The sequence below is a fragment of the Physella acuta genome, unplaced genomic scaffold (genome assembly GCF_028476545.2).
Source record: "Physella acuta isolate Inbredline_101_S28 unplaced genomic scaffold, ASM2847654v3 ptg000669l, whole genome shotgun sequence".
Taxonomy (NCBI): domain Eukaryota; kingdom Metazoa; phylum Mollusca; class Gastropoda; family Physidae; genus Physella; species Physella acuta.
The window spans coordinates 303377-321093 of NW_026732188.1; the positions used below are offsets into that span (position 1 = coordinate 303377).

General features: G+C 37.2%; 1 protein-coding gene across 2 annotated transcripts; it reads right to left on the reverse strand.

Moving 5' to 3' along the window:
• Positions 1-12243: 12243 nt before the first annotated feature.
• LOC131949022 (uncharacterized) lies at positions 12244-17160 on the reverse strand. 2 transcript variants are annotated; one of them, XM_059310778.1, is made up of 5 exons: positions 17135-17160; positions 16212-16354; positions 15162-15952; positions 14576-14688; positions 12244-13886 (listed from the first exon to the last, which is right to left on the reverse strand). In XM_059310778.1, the coding sequence occupies exons 2-5, from the start codon at positions 16288-16290 to the stop codon at positions 13766-13768; spliced, it is 1104 nt and encodes a 367-aa protein (XP_059166761.1). In that variant the 5' UTR covers positions 16291-16354; positions 17135-17160; the 3' UTR covers positions 12244-13765. The 2 variants fall into 2 exon arrangements, 1 of the variants encoding a protein (XP_059166761.1); XR_009388105.1 differs by lacking the exon at positions 17135-17160 and having other exon boundaries at positions 13846-13886; positions 14576-14668; positions 16212-16376.
• Between the last annotated feature and the right edge of the window lie 557 nt (positions 17161-17717).

Here is a 17717-nt window from a genome sequence, read left to right on the forward strand (position 1 = left end):
GTTTGGAGCTCGTGGTGTGAAGTGCAGTGTAACAAAATATTTGTCCCCAGTTCAAAGAATTGTAGGCGGATACAAAAGTCAAGTCATTTTTGGCTACTAAGTCTCCAGCCAATTGAGTCAGCCAATTGTTTTGCTGGTTGGTAGTGTTAGCTGTTTGCGTAGCTGGGTGGTGTTAGCTAGTGGCGTAGATATGTGGTAGTGTTAGCTAGTGGCGTAGATATGTGGTAGTGTTATCTAGTGGCGTAGATATGTGGTAGTGTTAGCTAGAGGCGTAGCTGGGTGGTAATATTAGCTAGAGAATCGTAGCTGGGTGGTAGTGTTAGCTAGTGGCGTAGCTAGGTGGTAATAAACGATTGTGTAGCAGTAGCCGTTAAAATAAAAAAAAAAAAGCAATATCCTCCAGATTGGGTTACCGTTAAATATCGCTCACCAGTTTTTACTAGATGTTGAGTGGGGGGGGGGGGCACTTTTTCGCTATAACAATAATTGGAAGGATTTACACAGGAATGATAAGTAGATAAATATAATTTCAACGCTTAGAAAGAAAGCAATTGTATTAAGTGTAGCCAGTGTTGTTAAGAAATGACGCTACGATTTTCTTTACTTTTCTCTCAAATGCATTTTGGAGACTTTTATTTGGGTGCAATAAATATTTTCTAAATTATAAATAATTCGTATTAGATTTACAGCCTACAATAACAGAGGAAGTGGTACTATGACAATACAAATTTAACATAGACAAAAATCACACAAAAGATTGCATTTTTTATTTTTTTTTCAAATTTTAATGAGTCTGTAAATACACAATTAAAATCTTACAAGAAGATTATATGTTGTACACGTGTGTCAATAAATTATAATGTAATTTACCAGAGGTTTTTAATCTGCACAGTATAGGATATATATATATATATATATATATATATATATATATATATATATATATATATATATATATATATATATATATATATATATATATATACATATATATATGTTCAAACACGTTTAGCACTTTATACTTTACATATATCATATCATAATGTTTTTAACAAGAGCATGACAGTATAAATTATGCTTTGAACATATATGGTAGTGACAACATATTTCTGAGAAAAAATATTTCTAAAAGATTCACTTAGGGTTTTTTTAAACAACCTCGCCCCCCCCCCACCCCCCCCCCCCCTTCAGAGGTTCGATATCTTAAAAGAGAGCGTTATTTTTTTAAACAGGTTAATTAAAAAGTCTAGTGACATTTAAGCGCAATTTCCTTATGTTATCTAAAAATAGCTTTGTCGTAGCGTAAATCAAGAGCAGGGTTAGTAAAACCATTGGTTAGTTATTAAAACGTTTTTTATTAATTTTTTTCTTCAGTATTTTACATGTTTTATTTACAATAGAGTTACATGACTAAAAACCATTGCGCGCCTAGCTACTAAACGTGATGACGCAGCCATTGAACGTGATGGCGCAGCTATTGAACGTGATGACGCGTGTGGTGTGGTTGGAAAAAATGCCTACTAATTCGGTCCAAAGTTTAATTACTTAAAAAAAAATGTTGTGACCGAACGAAAGGATATTTTTGAAAACTTTCTTCGGCAATATTGTTCTAAATTATGTCAGAAATCGATTGGTACATGTTTCAAGTCGCTAAGTGGTCTGGTTGCCGAGATATGGGCAAAAAACTGCATTTTTTCGAGGTTTTTTGGCTTTTCCGGGAAATCCATGGAAGAAACCCGGAATTTTTATGGCCTATGCTCATCCTCGTAAGTTGCTTAACATAATTGCTTTTGGAACTAGTCATCGATTTTGCTTCGTTGAGGAGGAGATACGACTTAAAGCTGCGGACACACATTCATCCATTCATCCATCCATCCAGAAATGACGGGTTAATAAACGCAATTCTCCAGAATGGAAAATTGCGCTAAAAATATAGTAGTTTATTTTAAATGCTCATAATTAATTTGTTTTCAGTAATTCGGTTATGACAGTGTAACTAATTTATTGTAAACAAATTGCCGCATTAATGTAGTAAAATTAAATCCAGTTTTATAGAGTTAACGAAAATAGTTTTAAAAGATATATAACCAAGGCAGGACTTAAACCGCAAAATAGAAGAGAGGTAGCGTCCCTTTATTGCGCTTGACAGCACATTGTTTATACTCATTACCTGTCAAAATTTAGACCGTTTCAGACGTCTGCGGGTGTAGGTGGCATTGCAGAATTCCTAATAGGACTATGGACATGGTGACATCACAATCCCGAATTTTACAGCTAAAATCCTAACCTTTCTTTCATTGATCAAACATGAAGTTTCGTCATAAGACTGAGCTAGTAACTAATTAAGAATTATATTTATGAAAACAACTAGATGTATATTCCTAACTCAGAACTATGATAAAATATCGTCATAAAAAAGCCTAATGGGTTAATGTTTACTATTTAAGAAAACAACTAGATGTATAACATTAACCTATTAGGCCTTTTTATCACGACATTTTAATTTTATCATAGTATTGAGATAGTACTTATAGTCTTAGGCTTCTTTTAGTATTTATTTATTCTACCCTCCAGCTACTAGGAACAACCCCATGCAATTTATATTCATTTGTCCAGCTTAGTAATTTAGTAATGTAAGCTAACGAGATATATTATCGACAAATATCAAATAACATTGGCGAAACGAAAAGTTTATAGTAGACCCATGTACACATTCTTTACACTTTAGATAACAGAATTTGATAGCAAAAGAGACTGTTCTTGAATAAGGTCTGCAATAGTTTATTTTACTCGTGTCTTACTTTATGTTCAACCATCTAGTATGGATGCAGAGATGGGAGAATTCTTGAAAGCCATGTACTGCAATAAAAAGGAACCAAAAAATATAGGTAGTCATAATGTTAAACTGCTCTGTTAATGGATAGCTCTGTTAATAATTGTTTTTAAAAGATGCCTGAAAGAAACTCTGAACCCGGCCAGCATATCTCACTAGTTTGTATAACGGTGCCCAGCAGAGTCTGCCATTTCTTATCTCTTATCAGAACACAACACCGTTCTGTATTTAGCACTTCTGTTTATAAACAAGCTTAAATAAACCATTTTTTAAAAAATCAACATTTAAAAAATTGAGAGTGGAAAGAACGAGATGTAGATGTTCAAAATTCTGAGACACCCAGCTCCATATTACCGTCGTCATCACAGACATTTCTGTTCAGATATTTATACCCTTTGTGGTTCCGTTCATAGCTTGGTAAATCGGAAGGAAAACACAATAATAATCCAATTTTTAAACAATACAGTTTCATCAGTGGGTAAGGAATGAAAATTACTTTATAATAGAATCGTTTATGTTCAGTTTTAGGAGGTGGCTTAAATTATGCCATTAGAGTGTGAGTAAAAATTAAAACCGAGAAGGCATTTGTCAATAAATAACACTGTCAAATGACACTGGTAGAGCCTATTGCATCATCGACAGCTAACATATATGGGGGAAAAGGTTAATAAGATCTTAATAATATTAGTAAGTTTAATAGCAAGAAAAGGGTATAACTTAGAATTTATTATTATTATTATTTCTATTAGATAGACAACTTACCACAATTTAAGTACAGCGTAAATCATTTTTGCCAACATTATGACAAGCAGGCCGGAGCCAAATAGGAGAACAATGGCAAGATAGGTCCGCTTACCTGGGGATTATTAGTAAAAACAAACTTAACATGATATATAAACAATTATTCACAGCATGCTTTCATAAGAGTTATCTATTATCGTGATCATATTTTCCTGTTGGTGCATAATACGTATGGGGCCGATGAAGTAGTGTTCATTTTTTATAATGACTTTGGCAAATGAGAGGATCGTGTGGTTAGCACTACACCCAGTCGTCTTAGTTTCTCTCAGTCAGGTCAGAACTGGGTGGACTTAAGAACGTCCCAGTTTCTCTCAGTGGGTCAGGTCAGAACTGGGTGGACTTAAGGACGTCCTAGTTTCTCTCAGTCAGGTCAGAACTGGGTGGACTTAAGGACGTCCTAGTTTCTCTCAGTCAGGTCAGAACTGGGTGGACATAAGGACGTCCTAGTTTCTCTCAGTAGGTCAGGTCAGAACTGGGTGGACATAAGGACGTCCTAGTTTCTCTCAGTGGGTTAGGTCAGAACTGGGTGATCTTAAGGACGTCCTAGTTTCTCTCAGTCAGGTCAGAACTGGGTGGACATAAGGACGTCCTAGTTTCTCTCAATGAGGTCAGAGCTGGGTGGACTTAATGACCTCCTAGTTTCTCTCAGTCATATCAGAACTGGGTGGACATAAGGACGTCCTAGTTTCTCTCAGTAGGTCAGGTCAGAACTGGGTGGACATAAGGACGTCCTAGTTTCTCTCAGTGGGTTAGGTCAGAACTGGGTGGTCTTAAGGACGTCCTAGTTTCTCTCAGTCAGGTCAGAACTGGGTGGACTTCAGGACGTTCTAGTTTCTCTCAGTGGGTTAGGTCAGAACTGGGTGGACTTAAGGACGTCCTAGTTTCTCTCAGTCAGGTCAGAACTGGGTGGACATAAGGACGTCCTAGTTTCTCTCAGTCAGGTCAAAACTGGGCGGACAAAAGGACGTCCTAGTTTCTCTCAGTGGGTCAGGTCAGAACTGGGTGGACATAAGGACGTCCTACTTTCTCTCAGTGGGTCAAGTCAGAACTGGGTGGACTTAAGGACGTCCTAGTTTCTCTCAGTGGGTCAGGTCAGAACTAGGTGGACTTAAGGACGTCCTAGTTTCTCTCAGTCAGGTCAGAGCTGGTTGGACTTAAGGACGTCCTAGTTTCTCTCAGTGGGTCAGGTCAGAACTGGGTGGACTTAAGGACGACCTAGTTTCTCTCAGTCAGGTCAGAACTGGGTGGACTTAAGGACGTCCTAGTTTCTCTCAGTCAGGTCAGAACTGGGTGGACTTAAGGACGTCCTAGTTTTTCTCAGTCAGGTCAGAACTGGGTGGACTTAAGGACGTCCTAGTTTCTCTCAGTGGGTCGGGTCAGAACTGGGTGGAATTAAGGACGTCCTAGTTTCTCTCAGTCAGGTCAGAACTGGGTGGACTTCAGGACGTTCTAGTTTCTCTCAGTGGGTTAGGTCAGAACTGGGTGGACTTAAGGACGTCCTAGTTTCTCTCAGTCAGGTCAGAACTGGGTGGACATAAGGACGTCCTAGTTTCTCTCAGTCAGGTCAAAACTGGGCGGACAAAAGGACGTCCTAGTTTCTCTCAGTGGGTCAGGTCAGAACTGGGTGGACATAAGGACGTCCTACTTTCTCTCAGTGGGTCAAGTCAGAACTGGGTGGACTTAAGGACGTCCTACTTTCTCTCAGTGGGTCAAGTCAGAACTGGGTGGACTTAAGGACGTCCTAGTTTCTCTCAGTGGGTCAGGTCAGAACTAGGTGGACTTAAGGACGTCCTAGTTTCTCTCAGTCAGGTCAGAGCTGGTTGGACTTAAGGACGTCCTAGTTTCTCTCAGTGGGTCAGGTCAGAACTGGGTGGACTTAAGGACGTCCTAGTTTCTCTCAGTCAGGTCAGAACTGGGTGGACTTAAGGACGTCCTAGTTTCTCTCAGTCAGGTCAGAACTGGGTGGACTTAAGGACGTCCTAGTTTTTCTCAGTCAGGTCAGAACTGGGTGGACTTAAGGACGTCCTAGTTTCTCTCAGTGGGTCGGGTCAGAACTGGGTGGAATTAAGGACGTCCTAGTTTCTCTCAGTCAGGTCAGAACTGGGTGGACATAAGGACGTCCTAGTTTCTCTCAGTGGGTCAGAACTGGGTGGACATAAGGACGTCCTAGTTTCTCTCAGTCAGGTCAGAACTGGGTGCTTAAGGACGTCCTAGTTTTTCTCAGTCAGGTCAGAACTGGGTGGACTTAAGGACGTCCTAGTTTCTCTCAGTCAGGTCAGAACAAGGTGGACTTAAGGACGTCCTAGTTTCTCTCAGTGGGTCAGGTCAGAACTGGGTGGACTTAAGGACGTCCTAGTTTCTCTCAGTCAGGTCAGAACTGGGTGGACTTAAGGACGTCCTAGTTTCTCTCAGTCAGGTCAGAACTGGGTGGACTTCAGGACGTTCTAGTTTCTCTCAGTCAGGTCAGGTCAGAGTTGAAAAGCAGTCGTGAAAGCAGTCGTCCGTGACGATAGTTTACAGACGACAACAAAAAGATCAAACAGAACTTTTTATTACCTCCCCTTAGTTTCAAATCCTTTAAAAACTAAATTATCTGCCCCTAATAGCCGTCACTAATTCGACCCGTCTCTACGATTGTAAACATTTGGCGTGAACCACAGCTCACCAGACTGGAGAGCGAGAGAGGGGGAGGGAGGAGGGTTTGACAGTCAGCTTGCGTCGTGGTATCAATAAGGAGAATTATGAATAGGGCCTATAGATAATGAGACTAGACCAGGGCTTGGCAATGTTGAGACGCGGCTTTCTAGCTCCTTGCACAAATATTACTTGTTATATTATTTCATTTTTAAAACACATAACAAATATTAAATAACTTTAAACAGGATAAAAACACTCATCAGACAACAGTGAGAATAGGTGAGGTAGCAAGTATACGGACAGCTGACAGCCGCTTGGGCACCAGGCCCAGACCCACGGCCATTCTGTGGACAGCACCGTGGCAACAATTCCATGCTTTTAACTAAAAAATCAAATTTATTTACCAAATCCTAATCAAATACCATAATTTTGAAATAATAATGTGGCTCTTTATAAACTGGGACATTTTGTAAATTGTAACTTTTGGCTTTTCCGGCTCAAAAGGTTGCCGACCCCTGGACTAGGCTGTTGACTTTCTGATTCAAGAGCTTGTAAAATAAAGTAAATGTTATACTGTGTGTTTTTATTTCTGTTACATTCAACCATTGATCATTGTTGTAGCTTGTGTTTTAATCCTGCATTCCTATGTTTCTGCTCCCTCGAGGGAGAGGGGGACAGAGAGAGTGAACTACCTATCCGATCACGCATTATTACATAGGGCCTGCATAGCATTTAAAAATGAGAAATATTTTCAGATTTCTTCGTAATTTATGTAATGTTTTGGTAGAACTTAACCGTTGAATCAAGTAGTTCACCTGACCCAACCTGATCTTTTGTCTCTCCTAGAAGAGTGGCTGTACTTGAGGGTTCGAACTCGAGACTTTTCGGTTTAGCAACCATGAGCTTTACCGACTCGACCACGCCGACCACTTAGCAAACGATTAAAAATAAAACGTGGGAGGCAGCATTCCATTACATTCCAGCTGTCAGTTAATTTGACAATAACCGACACTTGCGTGTAAAGGAGTGCGGGCAAACGTTTTTCTCTAGGGGGGAAGGGGAGGGAGTCACTTGAAATTTCATCGGGACTTAATTTTCATGGTGAGGGGGGGGGGGGCGAACTTTGGTAAAAGTATATTATTATATATTTTCTATATAAATTCTATTTTGTTGGGGGGCGGTAGACATTCTTCGGGGAGGCTCCACCCCCCCCCCTCATCCAAATAAATGCCTGAAAGAAACTATGTGCATGCACCAAGTGATGTGACTTGCGAGGACATGACGAGTTTACTCTTTTGACGCGTTGCTCGTGTTTGACACGACGTGTAACAAAAACAAACTACAGCAATTTTTTGCCTGGTTAATTTTAGCTTTCATCACCGAAGGCGAGTTCTATATCTACCTGAATATTCTATAAACAATAGTGTAGGGAGGTAAATAAATTTGCGAAATTGGTCAAAATCTCATTATTTTTTCGGGCAGGACTACAATACATTGCCTATATCTATATTATGTATACGAGAAAGAAAAGAATTATTAATAAGCAGATATACAGCCTGACAAATGAACTAGATAACAAACAGACACATGCAAAATACTGACAATCAAACAAGCAGCAATGAAAGGAGAATAAGCAGACAGACACACATACAGACCAACGATTGTAACGTACCCTTTTTGTTGACAGCTTTTCCAGTGATATTCATTACTGTTGTGTTATCTTTCCCTGTGTTGATTACAACAGTGCTGTTGTATGCCACTGTTAAGGTGCTGTTAACGTTTACTGGTATCATGGTAACACTGGTGTTATAGTTGATTGGCGTCATGGTAACAGTGGTGTTATGGTTGGTTGGCATCTTGGTAGCACTGGTGCTATGGTTGATTGGCGTCATGGTAACAGTGGTACTATGGTTCATTGACATCTTGGTAGCACTGGTGCTATGGTTCATTGGCCGAATGGTAACTGTGAGGTTATGGTTTATTGGCATCTTGGTAACAGTGGTATTATGGTTGACTGGCGTCATGGTAACAGGGATGCTATGGTTGATTGGCTTCATCGCAATAGTGGTATGATAGTTTATTGGCGTCATGGTAACACCCGTGTTATGTTTGACTGGTTTCATAGCAATAGTGGTGTCATGGTTGACTAGCGTCATGGTAACACTGTTCTTATGGTTGACTGGCATCATGGTATCACGTAATTTATCTGGAACTGGGCTCTTGAAAGAATGTGTTCCTTGATGTATTGCAGTAACCGCTTTCGATTAAACAAAAAGCATCGATAAAGAGAATTATTCATCATAGAGGTCACTTTGTAAGAAGACATTTATCCCATATCCTGCTTCCATATGGAACACTTGTAAAAAAAATGGCTAAAATATATTAACAATTATTTTAAAAAAAAATATGTTTTTATGTATTTGGAAATAGTTAGACTGTTGAATTTGTATGTGTTTTGTTAAAATGTTTGAAATTAAGCGATTAGTTATTTGCAGATTATTCATTAATTAATTGCTTTATTTTCTAAGTTTAAAAAAAAAAGTAGCTATTCACTTATCCGGAGTTTTTGTTTGTTTTTAAGTTGTGTTTAGAGGATAAATTCAATTTTTGAACGTCCTAATCACAAAAATCACTAAACTCGGACCCCCCCCCCTCCCCTTTCTGTACGGTCGTCATACATGGGTGACCCCTCTGGCACGCCGATAAATTGGGAATTCCATCACGTGCGCTGGTAGAGACAGTTTTGCCACATAGGTCTCAGAAGGCGAAGTGGGCTCTATTAATTCTTGATGACAAGATCCTTATATAGACAACATCTTTTTTAAATGATGAATATACCCGCCAGATGTTATTTGAAGACCCGGTAATAAATTAAAAACACACGACTTATTCATATTCAAAATCACGATAAAAATCAAACCGGAATTCAAGAACACAGGATGTGACAATTTACAAAATCAGATTCGGCCAATAATACTGAATAGAACAGTATCGGCTGTTTTAAAACCTGAATACGTTGTTATTAGCAGAGTTTCTTCCAGGCATCTCTTGAAAGTCTACCGCACCCCCGATCCCCAACGAAATGGAATTTATATAGAAAATATATACTTTTAACAGTGTCCGCCCCCCCCCCCCCCCCGTACAAAAAAGTCTGGAAGAAACACTGATTATTAGAGCCCAATACAAGAATGAACAGGGGATGGGCGTATCCCCCATCCCCTGGCTATTCTCAAGAGTGTTACTAGTAAAGTTTATACAAGCTTCAACAAGTACAATCAAAAAAGAAACTACAAATAAATACGATCGATTCGTTATCACCACATCATTATACACTGGCTTGGAGAAAGTTAAAAGAATAGAGGTTCTTCAAATCCTAAAGTGGATGTCATTAGATTAATACATTCGATCCGTAAATAAGATTAAGGTTTTTATCGACTACGATTTTCAAGTTTTTGAGTCAATGTCCCTTGGATTACGTTCCTTGGGATTTCAGAAGTTTGATTTGTAGCGGATATGTCTTTTCTTCGATAAACGCTCGGACAGGGTGCCATTTGGTGCCACCGGCTAGACTGTGGGCACTATGCGTTTATGTTTGCATTTAAGTTGTGTTTATGTTATGATTGTAGTGTTTGTTTTTTTGTTCGTGTTCTTTTTTTGCATTTGTGTTTGCATTTGCATTTGTGTTTGCATTGTGTTAGTGTTTTCATTTGTATTTTTATTTGCGTTTGTTTTTCTTTTGTGTTTATGTTGTATTTGTGTTTTCTTTTGTGTTTGTGTTGCGTTTGTTTTTTTCTTTTGTGTTTGTGTTTATGTGTTGCGTTTGTATTTTCGTTTGTGTTTGCATTGTGTTTGTGTTTTCTTTTGTGTTTGTGTTGTGTTTAGTTTTGTTCTTTTCCCAAGTTGGTACATTTAAAAAAGATGTACCGTGGCAGATCACGGGTATGCAGCTAATATATATATATATATATATATATATATATATATATATATATATATATATATATATATATATATATATATATATATATATATATATATATATATATATATATATATATACATATATATATATTATATACATACATACATATATATATATATATATATATATATATATATATATATATATATATATATATATATATATATATATATAATGTATATATAAAACATTAAAGTGAAAGAGTATTTATACGTGTACTAGCAGAAGCTTAGCACAAAAAGACAGTTAAAACAAGCGGAGCTTAAAGGTATTTATCGATACTCATAATGAATCTGTTGCTAAAAGAATTATGATGCCACCACACCAAATCTTACTTCATTCACACACAAACACACACACACATATATATATATATATATATATATATATATATATATATATATATATATATATATAATGTATATATAAAACATAATAGTGAAAGAGTATGTATACGTGTACTAGCAGAAGCTTAGCACAAAAATACCTGTATTACTTACGTTGTGTTCGACCAACGTAGAAAGACAAAAGAGCAACCGCTAACGAAAAGTTGATTGTTGACTTCATGATTAATTAAAGTATGACTAGCTCTAAAGGAGAGATCGTGCTGATTGTGGTCAAGTTATTAAAGTTTAACCTTCCTCCTTCACACGTCTGCCATCCCAGTTCAAGGAATTATAGGCGGATTCAAGAGTCACGTCATCATTTGGCTACTAAGTCTCCAGGATTTGAGTTAGCCAATTGTGTTGCTGGGTGGTAGTGTTAGCTAGTGGCGTAGATATGTGGTAGTGTTAGCTAGTGGCGTAGATATGTGGTAGTGTTAGCTAGTGGCGTAGCCAGGATCGTCTCAAGGGGAGAGGGGGTTCCAATTTTTACCCGGGGACAAACATTCGATTTGCACCCCCCCCCCCCTTCAGACTATTGATTTGCAGCCCCACCTCAAACTTTCGATTTGCACCCCCACCCCCTTAAACTTTCGATTTGCACCCCCTCATACTTTATATATATACCGAGGGGTCTATGGGGAGGGGGGGTTATGACCCCCCTAACCCCCCTGCCTACGCCAGCGGGGGGGGTTTGCTAGTGGCGTAGATATGTGATAGTGTTAGCTAGTGGCGTAGCTGGGTGGTAGTGTTAGCTAGTGGCATAGCTAGGTGGTGGTGTGTTAGCTAGTGGCATAGCTAGATGGTGGTGTGTTAGCTAGTGGCGTAGCTAGGTGGTAGTGTTAGCTAGTGGCGTAGCTGGGTGGTAGTGTTAGCTAGTGGCGTAGCTGGATGGTAGTGTTAGCTAGTGGCGTAGCTGGGTGGTAGTGTTAGCTAGAGGCGTAGCTAGGAGGTAGTGTTAGCTAGTGGCGTAGCTATGTGGTAGTGTTAGCTAGTGGCGTAGCTAGGTGGTAGTGTTAGCTAGTGGCGTTGATATGTGGTAGTGTTAGCTAGTGGCGTAGCTGGGTGGTAGCGTTAGCTAGTGACGTAGCTGGTTGGTAGTGTTAGCTAGTGACGTAGCTAGGTGGTAGTGTTAGCTAGTGGCGTACCTAGGTGGTAATAAACGATTGTGTAGCAGTTGCCGTTAAAATAAAAAAAAGCAATATCCTACTGATTTGGTGACCGTTAAATATCGCTCACCAGTTTTTACTAGATGTTGAGTGGGGAAGGGGGGGGGGCGCTTTTTCGCTAACAATAATTGGAAGGATTTACACCGGAATGATGAGTAGATAAATATTTCAACACTTAGAAAGAAAGCAATTGTATTAAGTGTAGCCAGTGAAATTAAGAAATGCTGCTACGATTTTCTTTACTTTTGTCTCACATGCATTTTTGGAGACTTTTATTTGGTTGCAATAAATATTTTCTAAATACTTTGTATTAGATTTACAGCCTACAATAACAGAGGAAGTGGTACTATGACAATACAAATTTAACATAGACAAAAATCACACAAAAGATTGCATTTTTTATTTTTTTGTTCAAATTTTAATGAGTCTGTAAATACACAATTAAAATCTTACAAAAAGATTATATGTTGAACCTGTGTGTCAATGAATTACAATGTATTTTACCAGAGGCTTTTAATCTTTATTGCAAAGGATATATATGTATGTTCAAACACATTTAGCACTTTATACTTTACATATATCATATGATAAAGTTTGAACTTGAGCATTACAGCATAAATTATGCTTTGAACATTTATGGTAGTGACAACATATTTCTAAGATCAGGGTAACTGTCACTAAACGTACACAACAGTTTTAAAGAAAACAAAATGAAAACAATTAAAAAAATTCCCCTAGGGCTTAATTTTAAATAGTTGCAGCAGTATTAATACAGTAGTCATACAGAGGTGATAAGGATTAACAAAAAAAAAAGGAGCTCCGACTTGCAATACAAGAAATAACTATTGCGGAGGTGGATTGCTTCACATATCTAGGGAGTGTGGTAAGCAAGGATGTAGGAGCAGATGAGGGCATTAAAAGCTGTCTCAGCAAGGCCAGGTATGCATTCAACACCCTCCACACAACATGGTCGTAGAGATTACTGTCCACACTTTCCAAAACACGACTGTTTAACAGCTATAGTTCTGAGATGTCGAGAGTAACACAAACTAATAATAACATACTTCATACTTTTATTAACACATGCCTCTGCTGCTTATTGAATATCAGGTGGCTGGAAAAAATTACCAATGCCGAAGTATGGAGAAAAACTGGACAAGACCATGTTGGCAATGAAATACCAAAGTGAAAATGGGGATGGACTGGATACACCCTGAGTAAACAACTAGCAACATCACCTGACAGGCACTAGATTGGAATACACAAGAACAGAGAAAAGTAGAGAGGGCTAAACAAACATGGAAGGGTTCAACAGTCAGTGAAGCAGAATCAGTGGAATGATGTGGGCTAAACTTGGAGGAATTGTCCAGAACGGAGTATGATAGAGAGGGTGTGGTTGCTTCCCTATGCCCCACACGCGGTCAACAGGAATGAGGATGATGCAGCAGTCATACAACTAACTTAAAGAAATAAAATTGTTTTCATCACATAATTCTATTTCATGTGAACTAACTTGCCCAGAAAGATCTTCCCAAGAATAAACAGTGTCCTCTTAGTGTTAAGTTCTTCACTGATACCTTTCTTGATTGTGTTTGTGTGTGTGCGTGTCATGTGTAAGGTACCTACTTATGTAGATAGTTGTAGTCTTGGTTTGTTTGTTGTGTTTTAAGATGAGAGGTTTTCACTGACAGTTGGTGAGTGACAGAGCATGTGTTAGTGTGTGGCAGTTGATGAGTGACAGATGTGTTAGTGCTTGGCTGTTGGTTGGCATTTGTGGACAAAGAGAAGACGTGGTGTGGGTATTGTTGTATCATAATTCTTGTATTATTTATCTTTATGTTTAAAACATTATACTTATTATTTATTATCACAATTAGTATTGTTGAGTCTATTGTATTGTGCTATACAGTCTTATGTTGTCATAGATTATCCCCTAGACAGAAGAACCTGACACATAGTTCTATTTTATGTGAACCAACATGCCCAGAAACTCATCAAAAATTTCTTTAAGTGAACTTGTGTAGAACAGGGTTTGTAACTCTGTAGCTGATTCCAATTCAAGAATACAGAAATCAGGAAATCTGAAATTTAGATTAATCTGAGAATTAACTTTATTTTAAAACTGGGTACAATGCTCAACTGTTCCATACATAATATCACATTTTATTTCAAATGATGTTCACACAAATGGGAAAAACCTTTCCCACCTAGACTAAAATGACACCACACTTTCAAATGACTCTTTAACTCCAATTGATTTTCTTTAAAACAACTATAAAGTGTAATACATTTTATTTGCTACAAAAAGTTTTCAAAGATGTTTAACAACACCTTAATGTTAGTTAATGCAGATGATGTGTGACAATACACTCTCTGATCCTCTATCACTCACATCACAAGTTTGACACCCCCCCCCCCCCCCCCCCATAGATTTATGTGAAATCATTTATGGATGACCCCCAAAGTACTCATCTTCTACAATATATTCTGTAAACTTAGCTGAATTAGCCACTACTTACAGAGAACAGACTGCAATGTGCAAATTGTATTCAAGCAACAGTTTTTAGGTTTTAAAATTAAAAAAAAAAAGATTGCAATTGATTTAAGAACATATTATTATTATTATTATTATTCTGGAAATCTTGCTATGTATTTTAAATATTTTAAATACTAAGAAAAGTAAAGAAATGTTACAAAAAATATTCTCAAAAAAATATATAAAAAATAATATAGCTCTAGACACAGAGAATCTAAGACACAAAGAATTTACCTGTTAGATATCTCAGTCTGTAGTTCACACAGAACTGACAACATCTTTTCCTTGCAGCTCCTGCCCTTAGAATCCACATCCACATTGCACGTCCTATTGCGGATTATATAATCCTTTGTGACTAAGAAATAAACAATTTAAATGTGGAAGCTTTAATCAAACAAACTGTACTTTTAGTTTCAAGAAAAGTAATTTGTTCTCAGAAAAATATTTACCAGATTTTTTAAAAAATATTTTTTATGGAAAAAATTTAGAAGTTTTAAATGTTGAATCAAAAAAAGAACTGCAATTTATTATAGATTGAAGGTAAAAGATTGTATTATAGGTAACTTTATATAAATAATTTTAATACTTGTTATTACTACTTCCTTTTAAATTATTTTTAATGCAAATATATAAAAATTAAAAAATGCTATGAGGGGATAAAAAATATTTAAACAAATGATTTAAGAACAAGAAAACTGTATATATGATTAAAGCAGATCTCTGACACAAAGCTAACACCTTTAATACAAATACAACTTTGGAAATCTTATAAACTATTAAGATAAGTAAAGTCTACAAAACATGACAAGGTAATACAAACCTTTATACAACTAGCATCACCTTGAATTAGGATCAGAATAATTTTATGCAGAAATATTAGCCTGCCAGTCAGAGAGAGCTCAGTGGTCCATTTTTTAATCAGTTTTACATAGCTTTGTTTACTTCTCATGTGGTCTAGCTGAAGTAGAGCTGTCATAATGTGGGAGGTACTTGAGGACAATTCTACAGCATGTATATGACTAGTGTTGTTAGTCCTTAAAGATGATTCATTAGTCTTTACATGACTGATATTAATGTTAGAACTTAAAAGTAGGTGTCTAGAAGGTGTATCACTGGTGTTGGAAGTCCTTGAGCCCAGGTATTTAGTCTGACTAGCCTCTGGGTGACAGACTTGGGTGTGTGAGATCACAGAAGAAAAATGTGCTTGATGATTTTCAGGACACATACTCAATGTAACACCATCAGGCCCATGAGTAGCGTTAGGCTGACGTTCTGAGGTAGACTCACTCTCTGTATCAGGTTGAAGACAGGGGTAAAACATATTTGGATCTGTGGAGCACAGATTCACCAAAGCATCAACTTCTTTACGTAACAGTTCCTCAGCCAAGCAGCAAAGCTCCATGATCATGGGTTGACCCTGCAGGCTCTGGGCCTTTGCTTGTAGCTGGTCCTGCAGTTGTTGAAGTTTTACCTTGGGGAGAAGTGAACAAACCACAGTGCATTCTGGGATGTGCTGTGGCTTCAGGCAGAAACTGACACCAGTGTTTCCACCAAAGTTAAGTTTGTTGCACTGAGATCTGAGGTCAAAGTTCACTTGTATAACCCAGGTTTCTGCATTTTAAAAAAGATTTCATAAAAATTATTTGAAGTTCAGAATGTAGTTTTATACATTTGATTTTACACTTGAAACTTGAAAATTAACAAAGGTGAATTGACATTAACATTAGCTTACTGAACATTTTCTGATCTTTATTAAGCTGGCTGAGAGTGAAAAACCTCAAGATATAAGTATGATGAGCTCACAAAACACTCACACTGTAGTAGACAACCTAATAAAAGTTCTTGTAAAATAAAATATGACTAGATCTACCTCTATTTTCAAAGAATTCCCCTTCTTTACAGTATATTGCTTTCAAAGCTTCAACTTCTTCTTCAGTCTCTGAGTCCATAACAGATTGTTGTCCATCAAATGAGTAGAAAAACACTGCACAAGAAACTATTGCATTTGCAGGCCTGTTTAAAGATTTCAATAAAGTAATATTTGCTATTACATTTTGTTTTCTTATATGTATGACTATGAATATTTACATGGACCTTCTATGGACATTTTGTCTTGCAAATATTATTTGATATTGTGGATCATATCTTTAATCTGCCTACATTACTAAGCTGGATTCCTAAATATTAATTATATGGGGCCTACTCCTAGTAGTGAGGATAATGGACCTTCACGAGCTACTGATAATGTTTTAAAACAAAATATTTTCAGTCATTGGTAGTTGAATTGACAAATTATGAATTACTGAAAAGTAGAAAATAAAACAACTAAATAGTGGTGTATGTTTATGGCGCGGGTCACCTCGTAATATTTAATTAACCTACTAAATAGTCTCCAAATTTAAAACAAAGGCCAAAGGTGAAGTAAGTTACCCTTTTAAACCTGCCAGTCTATGCAGCAAGTGAAGTAGAGATCAACTATTTCAATTACCTTGCCACATACAAAGAAATAGTGTGGTTAGTACTACACCAAACCGCCTTTAATTTTCCTAATGTGAGTCAGGTACCAATCAGAGCTGGGTCAACCAAGGAACATTATGAAACATAGTACTGACAATGGTTTATGAAGAATATTGATTAAGTTAAGGCACAACACAATCACAATGCTGTGTGTGATATGTGGCCTGCCTATTAAAATGAGATTGTTTAGGCCTATATTTATATTTATAACATTGTTTTGAACTTACTTTTTTTCATTACGCCTAATAATAATACTAATATTTAATTAATATTTACTCAATGCGACAGCAGGTTGGTTGAGGCAACACTAGGAGTTCGTTCTGTTAGATAGAAGTCTATTAGAAGTGAATAGTGATACAGACTAATACAGAGGGTCGACTAAAAATATCGACCAGTACTAGATCTAGATTCTAGATCTAGTCTACCAACTTAATTATTATTAATTAAGTCTAGATCTGGACTGATCTAGCTAGAGTTAGAGTAGAGTTTCATAGAGTGTGTGAGTGTGTTACGGTTATTATAGCTATACTGAGTATACTACTAGATCTATACTTTTAGCTAGGGCAGGCAGGGGCTCCTCCGGGTGGTCATTAACATTGCCCTCCCCTACTAAATACTACAAGTACTTAGATCTAGAATCTAGAGGTCTAGATCTAAATCTAGAATCTAGATGTACCCAAACTTCCCAAAGAGAATTGATAAATTTCAAGTAATGTGATTTAATTTAATAATATAAACAATAACAAAGAGAAATCAACTAGCCGCAACTTACAGAATTCCTGACACGTTTAATATATTTAGAGTAGTCTACCTTGAAAAACCCTAGTTATTTGTACGTTCGCAGTATTTTTATTCGGCC

Excerpts from the sequence above, each read along its gene's own strand:
- LOC131949022 (XM_059310778.1), bottom strand. The coding sequence starts at position 16,290 with ATGGACTCAGAGACTGAAGAAGAAGTTGAAGCTTTGAAAGCAATATAC. Across the intron at positions 14,689-15,161 it reads GTGATGCTAGTTGTATAAAG|GATTATATAATCCGCAATAG; the intron begins GTTTGTATTACC and ends TTAGTCACAAAG. Across the intron at positions 13,887-14,575 it reads CAGACTGAGATATCTAACAG|ATTTCCTGATTTCTGTATTC; the intron begins GTAAATTCTTTG and ends TCTAAATTTCAG.